Source organism: Melozone crissalis, unplaced genomic scaffold (genome assembly GCF_028551555.1).
Source record: "Melozone crissalis strain CALT ecotype California unplaced genomic scaffold, PUWL_Pcris_2 ptg000009l_1, whole genome shotgun sequence".
NCBI classification, from domain to species: Eukaryota; Metazoa; Chordata; class Aves; order Passeriformes; family Passerellidae; genus Melozone; species Melozone crissalis.
Genome location: NW_026535787.1, coordinates 13995002 through 14010981, shown reverse-complemented (window position 1 = coordinate 14010981; position 15980 = coordinate 13995002). Strand labels below are relative to the sequence as shown.

The following is a 15980-nucleotide window of genomic DNA, read 5'->3' as shown; positions in this document are numbered from 1 at the left end:
ATAATTTCTCCATTTTACACACTGCTGTAACATCAGACAAAGACAATGGGAGCATTCAACTCTGCTTCACTCTGGGAAGTTTGGTGAAATGGTTTTGGAAAGTGACTGTATGTGATAAACCTCATATTTTGCACAGAATACAACTTTCTTGCCCTTGAAGTCGCAGCAGTGCCACAGTAAACTTCTTTCTGTGCAAGTGCACAAGTGCAGAGAAGGAAAATGGTAAATCTTACAACTGACATTCATATTATGTCAAAATTATCACACTTATTTCATGATGTTAAAGGTTGACCTTTTCCATCTTTGCTTTCTCATTTTAATCTATAAATTTGACAGGAAGAAATGTAACTAAAGCCATTAGTATTTTATTAGAAAAGATGGATATTTTTTTCCTATACGATTTCAATTTTTTTTTCTCTTAATTGTTTTTCCTGTAATTTGTTTCTTTCCCAGGCCATATGTTTGTATTTATTAGTGTTGTTTTCTGGCTGTGATGACAGGATAGAGCTGGGTCCTCATGACTAATGGATGAAGGGAAGGTGTAAAGAAGACAAAGTCAGGTTTTTTCTGTGGTGTCCAGGAGACAGGAAAGAGGCAGTGCCATTTTGTGATTCTGTGAGCAGTGATGGGATGTGGCTGCACTGATCTATTTTAACAGAAACCAAATGCAAATTATGAACTGTTTGAATCTATCATGATTTATGATGGCAGTAGGCAGCTGGAACCTTTTGTGACATTTATCACAACGTCAAGGTTTCCCAGAGAATTGTGGATCATCCATCCATGGAAGTGTTTAAGGCTATTTTGGATGAGCTCTGAGCCACCTGGTCTAGTGAAAGTTGTCCCAGCCCATGGCACAGGGGTTGCTACTGGATGAACTTTAAGATTACTCCAAACTATTCTGTGATTCGGTGATAATATTTGTGACATCTTGTATACAGCAGTAGCATTTTAACCAACTGAAAACCTTTCTTCCTTGAAAGTAAATACAATTTGTAGCTCAATCTGTTGAATCCACTTTTAAGTAATGTTGTATATCATTTTTTGCAAATATATAAAATGAAATTGCACGAATCCAAAGCATCCCACTCAACTGCAGTGCAATACAGCTAAAACATAACGAAACAGAAGAATAATCAGCTAATGAAACCAAGTTTGATACTGCAACAGTAATAAGTTGGTTTCAAATTGTGGCCGAGGAAAAAAAACAAAACCAAACACAAAAGACTGTTAATGATAAGCAATACAGTACTATAACAAATACTGCACATTTTTCTTTACAGGCAAAGACTATACTGCACATGTTGCATGATTATTTTTGGTTTTACCACCCAAAGCTGATATTTAACTAATATGGAATATGACTCCAAAATCATGTTTGAATGAAAAGCAATATTAAGAAAACATTCATATTCCTGGAATACACTAAAAATTATTTAAATGCATTTTTTCAGAAATTGATTTTTAAGAAATCTTAAAAGATCTTAAAGAAATTTTATCAACTACTCACATGGCTGATCTCATACAAAAATGTATCATATTATTCAATGTAAGATATTTGTCACAGATTATTCTATCTCAAAATATTACTCTTTGAGCACTGTGAGGAAATAAGCATTTTTGGACCATCCAGCATATCTAATAGCTGCAGTAGCAGTACTGAAATTGAGAGGTTTAACAAAAATAGTGATGGAAAAACTGGTAATTTCAACTAAAAAGGTCTCTTAGTTAGAATGCTTCCTGGATAGTGTATGGGAAAACAGAATTTTCCAAAGGATGTGGCTCAATGGCTTTCCCTGGTAGAAGGAGTACTGTCCAAAGGAATTTGCACCTGGTGACACAGAGCAGTCAGAAACTGTAGCATGTTACATAATGTGAGCACCTGGGAGGACAAAATTAGGTGAGGGCTGTGAAAACTTCCGACAGGTTAATGACAGTTTGAACAAAACGAAGGGAAAACTCTAAGGGCACATAGAGAGTCTTTCAAAGATCATAAGTGTTGTTCATTGCTCCTTGTTTAAAGCTTTTCCAACTTGGTAATGATGTAGGGGCACCCTAACTAATAATAGCACTGTAATGAAAGATGATCCAGCACATTGAACATGCAAAAATTACAATTTTTCTTCAGTACTAATAATGCATTGAAAAATCTGTGAAACCTAAGACCTCATGTGTCTCTCATCACTAATTTTTCTTTTATCCAGGTCTGTATAATGCTTTTAAAGATCAAAAATACCACATGGAAATGTAAACATTTGTATAGCAAAACTAACTTTGAGAGACACCTGATACTATAAGCAAAATCAATTTATAATTCACTAGGTTTAAGATATTTAAATTCCTCAGGCTGTCTTGAAAACTTCATCTTAGCATATGATCTGCTTGATCTTCTTTGCGCATTTCTCTAATATTTTTAATTTTAAAAATACTTACTTCTCTATGATAAATCTATAGATAATAACTATAGACACATCTTAATACCCAATACATATCATATATTCCACCATACCATAATATATTCCACTTTTCAATTGATTGCTTATTATTACTCTCATTCAATACACACTAGGCTTCATACTTTAAACCAAATTTTGCAGTTAATGAAATCCATTAATAAATAATATTTGAAAATTATATTTTATTTTGACAAAATTTTGATTTGCCTTTCATACTTTATATAAGGAAAAACATAACTAAACACAAAGATGACTTGGTGGGAAGTCATATTTAAAAATGCCCCCTGGTTCCCTGCAATTCATGTCTTCGCAGCATTTCCTTCAGATAAAAGTCAAGGTTAACTGTTCCCAGTTGGTATCAAACCTGATAATCTCTTCCTGTCCTAAAGAACTGCTCTTATCACCAGGAGCAACCCCAACAGAGAACAAGGATAAAGCAGGGAAATTCTGTGCAATCCTACTGCCAGTTTAAATCTCTGAGAGGGGTCAGGAAGTGAAAGGATGAGACAGTGACACCAGAGCACTCAGTGCCTTCATTCAGCCTGTTTGACTGAGGTGGCATTTAAGGATGGGATGGAAGCAGTTTCCTCTCCTGACTACACAAACTGTCAAATACAATAAAACATAAAGAAAAATGCTATAGTTTTGTTACTAACTTACAGAAAGGGATGCCTGCATTGTTTACTTCCATCTAGAAACTAGGCGACAATATCAGGAATTAAGTTCTGCTTATCTATGTATATTTTAATTTTAAAATAGTTTATAGTTTATTTATAATAGTTATTAATTAAAGAGAATGGTTTATTTATAATAAAAAATAATAATTTAATAATAGTTATTTATATACTTGTTATTATTAAAGATAATTCAAATTTCTGTTAACATAGCTTAACTGCAAGACTCAGCCATACCTGAATAACAACTTCTCCAAAACTGTTTGTAAGAGAACAAAACCAAACTAATGGAAGAGAAAAAACAAACTATTTTGAAGGGTTTAATGCAATTTCTAAAATGAAAATTTGAGGAAAAAAATGTGAAAGCCCTGAGAGCACTGTTTGTAGCTGCAATTAGTATGCTGATGAAATGCCACTTGGAAAATATTAAAAGGAGAATCAAAACTATTCGATACTGACTTCATGGAATCCCCTCCTTTTTAGTGGTTCTCTACAAAAATACAAATTAGCTGTTTAGTTTTTGAACCTGAATCTTTTGCTGAAATTCCAAAGCCTGCAACTTTTGAAGTCCCGTAACTGGAATGGCAGATAAGCATCACACAGCTTCATATAGGAAGATGCTGGAGAAGGATGGTCAGAGGTTAGGACAACCAAACTTTGGGTGGAAATGGGGGCAAGGAGGTGCTGAAAGGTTCTTGAAAGGGGTTGTTTTGTTAAAGAAGTTTCTGTCAGAGGCCAGACTGATGGGATAGGAGGCTGTAAAGATGCACTTCTTCCTCCTGGGGACATTATTTTTAAGAACAGGAGAATTCTCTACCCTAAAACAAGTGCTTTCTTTCCTGGGTAAGACAAATAAGTTATATTTGAAATTCATATACCAGTGCAAAGTTATTTGCAAAGGAAAGCACAAAATTTCTCAAAGTCATTAATCAGAATATGAGACAGACCTGTATTATATCACCCCAGAAACACTTGCTTTGCATCATAGAACTACTTGACTTAAAGGAATTGAGGAAAATTGTGTTTCTGTTAGTCAAACAATGCCTGTGCTGGAAAAAAAAATACATTTGAGTTAAGGCTCACTATCAGTTGAGTATTTAAAATTTAAAACTCCAGTTTTAAAAATATCATCATAAAAATCTTCAGTTACACATTATAAGTATCCATTACAACGCTTGATTTCTCTGATGGTAGAATAATATTTCTGTGTTCTTTATAAACTGTGTTTCCTCAGAGGATTTTAGAACTGTAGAAAATTTTATGCTGTATCAAAAACTGTGTCTACCAAGGCATAAATTCAGACTTTAAGTTATTCCATTTTCTCATGTACTGTATTTGATTGTTCCCACACATATTCAAAATTCATTCTGCCACACCATAAAAAGACTGCTACTTTTAAATTCCTTCCACATCATCTAAGACTTTCACCCTGAAAGGTGTCTTTGGTTATAATAATGCATTGTATCAATGCAGAGGTTTTATTATGCCCTCTGGTATGAATTCTGTATTGCTAATAAAACCTTAAATTTCGAGTGTCCATGTTTCATAACATGCGGTGCAACATAGTTCTCTCCTCTGAATTCAAAATATATTAATATTTAATACTAAAGCATAGAGGCAACAAAACCATAATCAAACCATGTATTTCATATCATTATATGGAGAGTTGGCAGGATTTTAGAGAAACTACACTTAATTTACATTTTTATCTATTTTTCCCCTATATACATATAAAAAGTTATCATTGCATGCATTAAAGAAAACAAACATAGCAAATTAGAATTTATTTCTTAGGTCTTCTGGCTTGGCAAATCTCTCCATTCCTAACACCTAAAAATTCTTTTGATCATTCCTCATTTTTCTTTCAGATTTATATTCTATGCCACAATGCAATGCTTCCCTGCCAAAAAAGAGTACACAACTGTATAGTGAAAGCACTTTCAGAACTCCTCAGGAAATCACTCCGTGGTCTGCAATCATTACTTTTATTTCTGTGCCACAGAATCCTATTCCAGCTTTTATCTTCCCACTGGAAAGAATTTTTCTGTTTGAAGACTCAGTTCAAACAGGCTCATGCAAACTCTACTGGAGATGCAAAATAATTGTATCTAGAAATTTCTAATAAATGAAGCAACAACGAAATTTAAAAAAAAAATGATTTTTGATTGTTTTCATTTTTTGAAGATCTTTGTTCATGAATTTAAAGAAAAAATTGAAGAAGCAATTACCCAATGATTTTTTTTTTTTATATTTCAGATTTATATCCTCTGATTGGCTTCTCAAGCATGAGATTCTTCTAAGCAAAAATAATCTTCTTTTTCTCCTGGATAAAATGCAAGAGCTTGGAATAAAGACAATCTCTAAAAGAGACTGTTACAAACGTGATAACTCCAGGAGGGGTTATAATAGTGGCCAGACACCTTTTAGGGATTAGTAAATCAGAGGACTCAGAAACAAAAAACGAATCTTTGTTGAATCTTAGGAAGTAAAGCTCAAGATTTAGCTGCTGCTCAAATCAGTCCTTACTTTATCCTGCTGAACACTTTTCATTCCCAGCACTCTCAGCTTGCCTGGAGATTTGAAGTTATTAAGCTTAGCCTTAAGTTAGTGGATAATAACAGTGGAATATGATTTCAGAAGAAATCCTGTCCTACATAAGTCACCAACATACCAGCGATAGTCTTGTTAATTCAGAAAAGACAGGATTCTTCCACAGAGGAATGAGCTGCAGGACATGCTTTCTTCATTTGTGCAAGTTTAATCATGAATGACCAGGAAAAAAATGACCTTCCATTAAGAATGTACTTTTTTTTTTTTTCTTTTAAAACAGATTTTAAAAGAGAAAACAAAATATTAGAACTTACATTCAATATCAAGGTACATGCTCTTTTGGTGCCCACCAATTCTACTTGCCGCTTCACAGTCATATCTCCCTGAATCTGACAACTTCACATCTTTAATATGCAGTGACGACTTCCCATGCTGCCCTTTGACTTCTATACGGCCATCTGGGCTCTGTTTACATTGATTCAGGAAAAAAGAAGGTTTTATATGTTTATATATGTATATCAATGTAGAATTTATATATATTAAACACTGCTGATAAGAATGACTGAAAGCATCTCTTCACCTATGGTGAAGTTATTACTGACAGCTAAGCAACTTCTAAATTGTCTGAATAAATTTAAAAAATATAAATAAACATGTTTTCTTTCTAGGCAGTAAAATAAAAGAAATAAGTACATGCTTAAGGGAACATTGTCAAGGGAAACCACAAAACGTATCAAATTATAACAGCAATAGTGAACTACAGACTCAAAACTTCTTTATGATCTCACTACTGTGTTATGATGAAGAAAAATGCATAAATACAACTCTGTATCTCAGATTACACACAGCATTATCTCTGGTCCTTACAACTGCAGCTGTGAAACTGAACAGAAGTAATGCCTCAGACAATGAGCAAAACCCAGAATCTCAAAGCTGTTAAAAAACCTTGAACCATAAATGCAACTAGAATTTCTGGATTTCAGTTCCTTTTCGTTCCATGGAAAAGGCATGAAAAAATGAATGGTGCCTTTCAATTTTCTAGAACATAAATTTTATAAAAAATACTTATCCATAATGACTCTCCTTGCCCCTCCCCATCCCTCCCCACATTTTTTTAATGGTTATACAAATATTAGGTAAAATGAAACAAAATAAAGTCTTCTTCTCGATGCTTCAAACTTAAGGACATATTATTCCTGAGGGAAAAGAAGTTATTTTCTTCTGTTCTTTACGTAAAGCATCATACAATAGTTTGGGCTGGAAAGGACCTTAAAGCTCATCTCATTCCAACCCCTGCCTGGGCAGGGACACCTTCCGCTAGATCAGTTTGCACAGAGTCCCATCCAAACAGACCTTAAACATTTCCAGGGACGGGGCAGCCACAGCTTCTCTGGGCAACCTTTGGGAAATTTCTTGTACTTTTTCATCTCTCACTTTGTTTAAGGGAAAAAAACTCCAAACATGATTGAAAATACTGATGTTAACATACCTTCATTATTGCAAGGTGGAAAAGGAATGAAAACCCAGTAACTATTTCAGTGCATGTTGTTACACTTGAAGCAGATTTTTATGTTCAATTCTGTAATACACACACTCAAGTTTATTGCACATTACACTCAATACTCACCAAGTGGCAGCTGATGTTTAAGTGGCTGAGCTTTTAACTCATTAAAATTGTTCCTTTTCTTAATAAAGGAAATATGTCATAATTTAGAAATATGTCACCTTAAAATATTTGATGTAAAAGAGTCAAATGAAGCATGCTGTTTATAATGATTTCTGTAGAAAGAAAAGTATCCTGATCCTATGTAAGAATCCAAGTAGACTGAATATTGTTTCCTGTGAAAATGGTTCATCATAGCAACATATATTAAAGTTCTTGAATTCTAACCCAGAAACCAACATAAACCTCTTTGGATTGGTACAAATTAGCAACTTAGACCACTTAACTATCAATTTCAATTCTGAAAACTCTATTTCTACAATATGATCAAAAAAGGAAAAGTTATGATATTGCTAGTAAACAACAGTTTACTGCTAATTACAGTAGTGAACCTCATGGCTTTTGGAAGGAATTCCTCAGCTAATTAAATGCAATTTATTTTTAATAAACCATTGTTTTCTAATTTCTGATACAAAACCAGATTTATATATATGTAAAACATAAATGTAAAAGCTTATTTTTATAGCATTATATCTATTGCTTATATATATGTAAAGAAGGTACATTCTATGACATAGTTAATGCCAGTTATGAGCATTTTCTTCTTTATTTAAATATTAAGCATGTAATACCATGATCAAACTACATTATTCCTACCTAAAATCTACATACACTTCAGAAATTTAATTTCTGATTTTAACTTGATGGCAAATATTTCATTAAGAACTTATATTTTAAATGGTGAAAGAACTTGAGACAATGAATCATAGATACAATAGTAAATACTTTATTAGTGATTCATTAGTTCTGTACTCACCCCAAATACTTTAATTCACTAGTACATATTTCACTATGAGTAATTCCATACATCCCTAAGCACATAAATGAGTACTAACAAATGTAATACAAGAAAATAATAAAAAAATAAGCCTAAAGATCTTTAAATTAAATAGGTAACTTACAGTAATTCAGATAGGTAATTACAGTAAATTAAATAGGTAATTTACAGGTAATTTTACAGTAATTTCTCAATCTCCTTTTAGTTTATTTAACGATTTTCTAATACTGATGGAAAAAAATTTTGACTGTACTCAGTATAACTTTCCTATGTTCTCACATTCTCTTATTCAAATTTAGATGATGTAACATATCTTAGATTTATAGGTAGGACAAACCTCAAGCTATAAATACTAATAAATACTCTGAATAATAGCTAATAAATACTCTGAATAATAGAAGATTTTTATATATCATTATTCCTATAATCAAATATATGGTAAGAAACAGTGCAAGAAGGATTTACTTGGTTCAAGTCCATAAAACAAACAAAACAATGGTAGGCAAGAAAAATTCACTAGAAATATAATAAAAATATGCATTTACTAAAGACAATTTCTACTTTTTTAGGTTCATGTGTTAAAATTGCTTACTAGATCTAGCAAAATTTCTAAAATGTGTTCTGTTTCATTGCTTATAATGCATATTATACTGTGGCTTTTTATTAAATAGTTTAAAATGTCCTGTTCCCTGAGTCTATTCTGCAGATGGATTGGTGCACAAATCCATCATTTATTTCTTTTACAAAAATACTGCAATACCTGATTAAAAATACACTGATAGGCTGGCATTCCTGAAGAAAGAAACGCATGAAAGAAAACAAGAGTGTAAATACAGACCAAGAAAATTCCATTACAAACAAAGAAACAACTAATGAAACAAATAAATAAATGAAAGGAAATGTTTTGATGCAGGTGTCTCTATCAGTGAGAGGATTCCCAGAATATGAGGGAATTCACCAAATGCAAATCAAAATGCTAATTAGTATGGTGAAGTTTCACAAGGACTTCAAAAACACTGTTGGGGCTCTATTATATTTCTTTTTGGTATAAATCACACAAGAGAGATCTGGGTAAATGATTCAAGGACATGTGATTACACAAAAAAAGCACATAACGGTGCAGCTGGATATGAAAAAGAGCAATGAAGAAACTGGAACAAAAATCAAATATGTAGCGTTACCAGCCCAAAAACTGAAGACACACTCTTTACATTTTTCTGATATTATAAAGGACATTATTAAAACCAGGATAAACTGACAAAGCAGAACTTTCTGACCATTGGTAACGCCTTTCTGAGGTTAATTTCTCTCCTGCACTAATTATGGAGAGCACACATTAGTACTATGTCTGGCACCATAGCACAGCAAAACATGAAGAGAAAGAGATACAGGAATGGGAACACTACACCTGCCCAGTAATCCTTAGGAGAAATCCCCACCAGGAAAAAAGCTTTGGAGCTGCCAATAGGCCAAAACCAAAATACAGATACAATCCCTATAAATTAACAATGCCAGAAACTCTGAAGCTTGCCTGAAATAATAATGGATATCCTACTTAATTTGGACATTCTTTTTTATCTTTTCAAATGTTACAGCATGAGAGATGTAGTATCTGTATTTTATTTTATTGCTTAATAATGATAAAGTGCATAACAGGGACAGAACAAACCCCTAGACAATCAGAATAGTCTCTGTGGCCCAACACTGATCAATTTGTGCTCATTTGCTGAATTACTCTCCTCCCATCATGGAGAATGAACAAACATTGAGTTCTCAAAAACTTCAAGTTAAGACAGTACCATACAGATTTACACATTCTTTGAAAAAAAAAATTATTCTAACAGAGCCTTACACTCTTAGACATTGGAAGAATGATGAAGTCTTCAGAAGTTGCATTTTCACAGCATTTTAGAATTCATAATAAAATCTAAGAAATAAATATTTTTCATGGCTAATGTTCATTGGAGAATTTCATGGAAATCATAAATAAAAGTGGTGGTTTTGAGACTTTGGTGGTGGGGTTTTTCTCCTCCCATAACTTTATCACCAGCATAAAACTAAGATACAAATGAAAAAACTTCAGCAGAGACTTTGAAAAATGTTTTACTTAGATAAAGTCACTTTGGGATTTTATCCCATGAAAAGCAATTCCCTAAATTCGGAAGCAGGAAAGCCCTTTTATTTTGAATACTGATAGCAATCTAGTTCTCTGCCATTGTTAAAGGAAATTCTTTTATACAGGTCTGCAAGTAAAACTATCCAAAATGACACCACGTAAAAAATATCTTCTGGGAAAAATAAAAAAAAAGGTGAAAATTTTCTGCATTTGCAATATTTTTACTTATTATATGTACTTAAACACAAATGACTCCTGTGCTAATTAAAAAATGAGAGGTATTGCATAATTTAAGATTAATGCTGCAGGTTCTGTAAGAGTACATATATATTTTTGGTTTTGATAAAATTCATGTGATACTATGTATGTTATTCTACTTCTTAACTTCTTCTGTCATGCTCGTGCTTCTTGGATGTCTTGCATAATTTGTAGTTCCACATGTGAATATTCCCAAAGGCCTGAGCAGCTGATGCTGACCTCACTGGTCTATGCTCAGCTCCAAGGACAAGAACCAGAGCTCCAAGGCAGGACCAGAACAATGATAACTGTGAATTTCAAGGATTCCACTTACAGAGTGGATGGCGATGTGATGAGACAACAAGATCCACAAGGAGACAAGGATAGCTTCTGGAAGGAAATAAATTATTCAGCTACCATGGAGTTTTCAATTTGCAAAATTCCACTGCCATTTTAGTAAAATCAGTTTAATTTTTCAGGAGGAGAGAGGTTGCTGGTTATGGTGCCCAGAAATTGTTGTTTGTTTCCAAACTGTAGAAAGTTGCACTTGGACAGAGGTGGATGGTGTGTTTAGTGCATGAGCTTGATTTATCAGCCATTGCTCCAACTCCCACTGAGAAAAAGTAGAACCAAATGAGATGAAGTTGTAGGGCTGCCAAAACTTGCATTTTGACTTGGCTGAAAACAAGAACGGAAGGTAAGAACAGTTGCAGAAATTGGTGACTCATTTGTAGCTGGGTTTTAGTAATATTGCTTGAATATTGGCTAGAGCAGCTGACTTCCCTCCTTGAGTTTACCATTTGGCTGTCAAAGTACTCCTTCAACCCTTGAAGTCCAAGTGCAAGACTGCAAGCAAAACAATCCCTTCATTTAAAATCTAGAAAAGTTGAAATACCTTTATTTTATTTTATTTAAATGCTTAAAGCTTATTCATGTGCAAAGTGCCATCACAGTCCACAGTTAAAATGCTACAGGTCAGTTTTTCCTGTCAAATTTACCAAATATATCTTCTGACACCTTGTGTACTTTGGTATTATTTTGGCGGTGCTCTGCACACATTAACCACAGAAAAGATGAAGAGTAGCTTAGAATTGAGACTGTGCTTTTCTTTTGCAAAACATGGAGCAATGTACTAAAAACCAGTCACTGTAAGAACATGTAACTTGAGTAAAATCTGCAGGTGTTTTAGATTTCCAGCAAAGGATCTGTTTCAGATACACTCAGTCGAAGATCCTCATACTGCAGGGGGGAGGATTGAAAAAAATCACAGTTCTTCCTTCTTTGGATCAAATTGTTAAAATTCTCCAACTCATTATTTCATCTTGGTTACGTTTCCAGTACACGTTACTGAATTTTCAAGGAGAAAACAAATATTGATTAACAGAATCATCTTTGGAATTTCACAAATAACAATTTTTTAGGAATTTTCCTGATTTCAGGTTGTGCTTGCATCCACATCAGAGGTAACTTGAGATCATATACTTCAGGCTGATGCTTCTTATAGTGAGATTTAAGCAGATCTTAATTGCCCATGAAAACGTTTCTTGAAGCAGCATGAAAAATAAGAGCTTCTGCAACCTGACATGCTGATACTTAATGATGATAAAATTCCAGAAGTCTATTAAATGTGAGTAGCAATTCCTAGTCTGAAAATCTACCTTTGATGATGAGAGAAAGGGCTGTTAGTCACAACAGCCATCATCGTGTAGAAGCTGATGGAAGCTCCCTTCTGGATTATGGATGGTATATTCACAATATTCCCCATTCTCTTCAGGTAAATGTATTCTATCCATGCACCTGTTGGAGACAGCAGAAAATTCCAGAGTATTGCTATGTGCATATGCCTTAATGTCCAGTGAATCAGAATAATGCTACAGCAGTGTCTTGGACTTCTGTGATTTTTATAGGAGACCTTGTGATATTTTAAAACTTCAGCTTGTTAATTATACACGTCAGCATGCTGCAAATTCCTGAATTTCTAGGAATATGTTTTTTCCACAAAGAAGAAATTATTGAAGCACCTATTGGTTGTAGATCTATAGTGTAGCACCAAGGAAAGCACAAGAAAACCTAAGGTTGAAGAAAAAAATACTGTTGTTTTGAATTTCTGTTCAGCTGCAGACACACCAGTTACTTTTAAAGAATTCAGATTGTAAATGGCAGCAGGTCCTATGCAGGTTGTTAGCTGCATGTACAGTCTCAGGAAAAAACTGTGTTCTTGAATGCTTCGTACAACTTTTTGAAATTATGAACCGATATTTCATTGATTCATGCTGGCATTTCTTTCAAAGTTTAGTCATTATGCAAAGAGATGACACATGAAATCCTGACACCAAACAATTACAAAGAACTTAAATGGAAAACTGAACTTCTTTCCTTCATTGGTTTTTACTCAACAATGAATATGTAAGAAAAATATTTAAGAATGAAAAAATGATGAGCTTCCATTCAAGATTACTTCTGCTAAAGATGCAAATCCTAGATGTAAATCACAAATCTTAATGATGCAAATCACAAGAAAGAAATGGCTGATGATTTTGAATGGCAAAAATATTAGCATCATATCAAATAAACTTGTAGAGTAGAACAAGCATTAGTGTTGCCCATGATAAATGACAACAGTAACCACAAATGAGTGTTTATAAATAAAACAGAAATACTACAACTCCAATAATTGCAGATGTACTTTGTAATTAGAAATCCTGTTTCACTCATAAATACAGTATTGAATGGCTTTATTCCTAAGAATTTTGCTGATCTGAATCTACTCCAACACAGTCACCATTAAAATAGGTGACTCAAATGGATTCAGGCCAGCAAAATTCTCAGGAAGAAGACTTTAAGTACAATGTTCTTATTCAATACAGACATCACACAAAACAGCCACTAATAGAAACAATTTAACTATACACTTGTATCTTAGTTTAGACAATCAAATATTACTGTAACTTGGGACTGAAGGTGATTGTTCTGTAATTTTAGTGACCAGCAAGCGAAAACATGGGGAAAACTAAAAATGAAAGAAACCAAAAAGATCTGTATCTGGGCACACATGAAGACAAATCATGTCAACTTACTGCTGTACAAAATGGACAAAAATAACTTGAAGCTGACCCAAGGCAGAGTGATGAATTGTCAATCCTTTTCTAATTTTTTTTCCTTTTTTTCTTTTTTTCCTCTTTAAAGAAAAACAAGCACTGTCAGCTGCCAGCCTGCCTCTGGTGTCTGGGTGACTAAAACAAGGAAAGGAAAACTAGGAAAATTTTGTACAACAATTTTTGCTATAGTGTTATTTTCCCCCCTTTATTACTTAGATAATTTGAATTAAAATGTTCAAGTCATTATAACTGAACAAAGAATAAGTGCTTGGTTTATTTTGTTTAAACTGGTATTACTTGGACTGATAACAAATTCTTAGATATATAGAGGTTGTGTACCCCTCCTGCGCAAGAAAGTTTGCTGTAATATATGACAACCTTAAAAATTACTACTACTATAAGAATTTCAGACAGAGCTTAATTCATGTCTATATACATTGATTTGAATTTCACAGAATTCGCATTCACACTTTAACACAGTCTAGCTTCAGTTGCAGGGATAACTGATGTAGTGAGGGTATGAAGAAAAAGAAAGAATGGAGAAAAAAATTAAAAAGATAAACCAAACAAATCACGATTTGAGTTTCTGGGTTGTTCAGTAGCAGCTTGAGATCCCTCCCAGTTTACCGTAAAGCTCATGTATATTTTACTAAAATTATTTTGGTTAAACAGCAGATAAGGAGCCTGTCTGGAAACTGGGCTGTGACGGAGACCTGCAGGGTAAGCAACAAGGCTCCCTTAGGAGAAGGAAAGTCATGGAAGGGCACAAAGGGGCACAGCTTGAGTCACAAGGCGAAGGGAATTGCCAGCAGGACAGATCCTAACCTCACAGATCACAAAGTCCTTGCTCAGAAACACTGGTAATTCTGGAGGGCTTTTTTTTCATCTGAAGAAACAAAAGGAAATTACTGCAGTAGCAAGCAAATGGAGAAAGTGAGGTAACCTGGACATAACTGAAAGGGCATATGATTTCAAATAATTTTATTTAATTGATGTCCTGAATACAGTTCTCAGTTGTTCTATTTACATGTCTATATTGATAAATAAAATAAATAAAAATAAATATAAGCTTGTGCTATAAATTAAAGCTTATGCTGGTTATATCAGCTAAGTTGGATATTTGCTATTACAGAAAAATGCTGTTCTACAAGAGTTTGAAATAAGTGGGGAAGCAGAGATTGCAACCCGTATGTTATTCTCCTGGGGAAAGTCTCATTGAAAAAGAAAATCTTTAAGCCACTCTATTTCTTATTTTCAGTCAGCTTGCAGGACTCCTGACTCAGATGTACACATTAGGAAACGGAATATATGATTAAATTATCAGAATTTATGTATTAGTACATCATTGAAGAAACAGATCTGTAATAACACATTAACTGAAGAGAAATGTGAATAAATTAATGACAGCTGAAATATTAGTCACAGCTTTAGAATTCTCTGGTATGCAGGTAATTGGGAGGGAGGACTGGGACCTGGAGGACAGCAATCATTTTCTATGTGAGGAAGAAAAGGAGAAGGAGGACTGAGTAAAAAAGTGTCAGAAACAGCCCTTTAACAAAGTTATATAACCCTGAGGAATTTTTTGTTATGTATAGGCTACCTACAGGACTGTTAGATGATCATCTTGCAGTAAAGATTTCTACATGCTATTAATCCATTGAATTTTGCCACAAATGTTACAACTTCATTTGCACAAGCAGGAATTTACAGAAAGGCAAAAAAAATTATTACTAAATAACATTATTTATGCAACACTTAAGAAATTTTAAAAACATAGGTTGATCCCATGCATAGATGGGAGTTCTTTTGACAATGAATCAAAACTCAGATGTATTTCCCACTTATGCAGTCCTAAGAAATATGATTTGCCGAATTTTATAAGCTGCCAATAAGGGGTGGTGCAAACAGTCTTTACTTTTCTCAGTGTACAGAAATAAGACTTTTGTATTATGGCTTAAATGAATTTTCATAGCCTCCTAACCAGCAAGATGTTCACTGATACATCGTCATTGTCCTGTTAAAATGTAATAATTTCACTGTCTTTGAAATCTAGGAACTGCTATTAGTAGGAAAAGTACTTTATGAGTAGATACACATGGAGAGATTGCACAGTGAGAATGTGACAGGAAAAAAAAATATTTTTTAATAAGCATACTAAGGATGTTAATAAATCATCAGGAACTAATATTACACAGAGTTTAGATTAAAAAAAAAAAAACAAACAAGGGATTGAAAAACTGAATACAGGTCTTTGCTTTCATCCTGGCTTTGCCAAAAGTTCTGAAGACTTAAATTATCCCAATATATACAGGTACTCATACTGCCTTTCAGGTCAGGAGAACTGCAGA

The 15980-nt window shown here is 33.7% G+C and overlaps 1 protein-coding gene across 1 annotated transcript in view; it reads right to left on the bottom strand.

Moving 5' to 3' along the window:
- The window catches only part of NCAM2 (neural cell adhesion molecule 2), a 268232-nt gene that overhangs the window by 82155 nt on the left and 170097 nt on the right, over nucleotides 1-15980 (bottom strand). The window contains exon 9 of the mRNA XM_054270307.1: nucleotides 5995-6145. Within this exon, the coding sequence (XP_054126282.1) occupies nucleotides 5995-6145 (151 nt within the window). The remainder of the gene's footprint in view (nucleotides 1-5994; nucleotides 6146-15980) is intronic.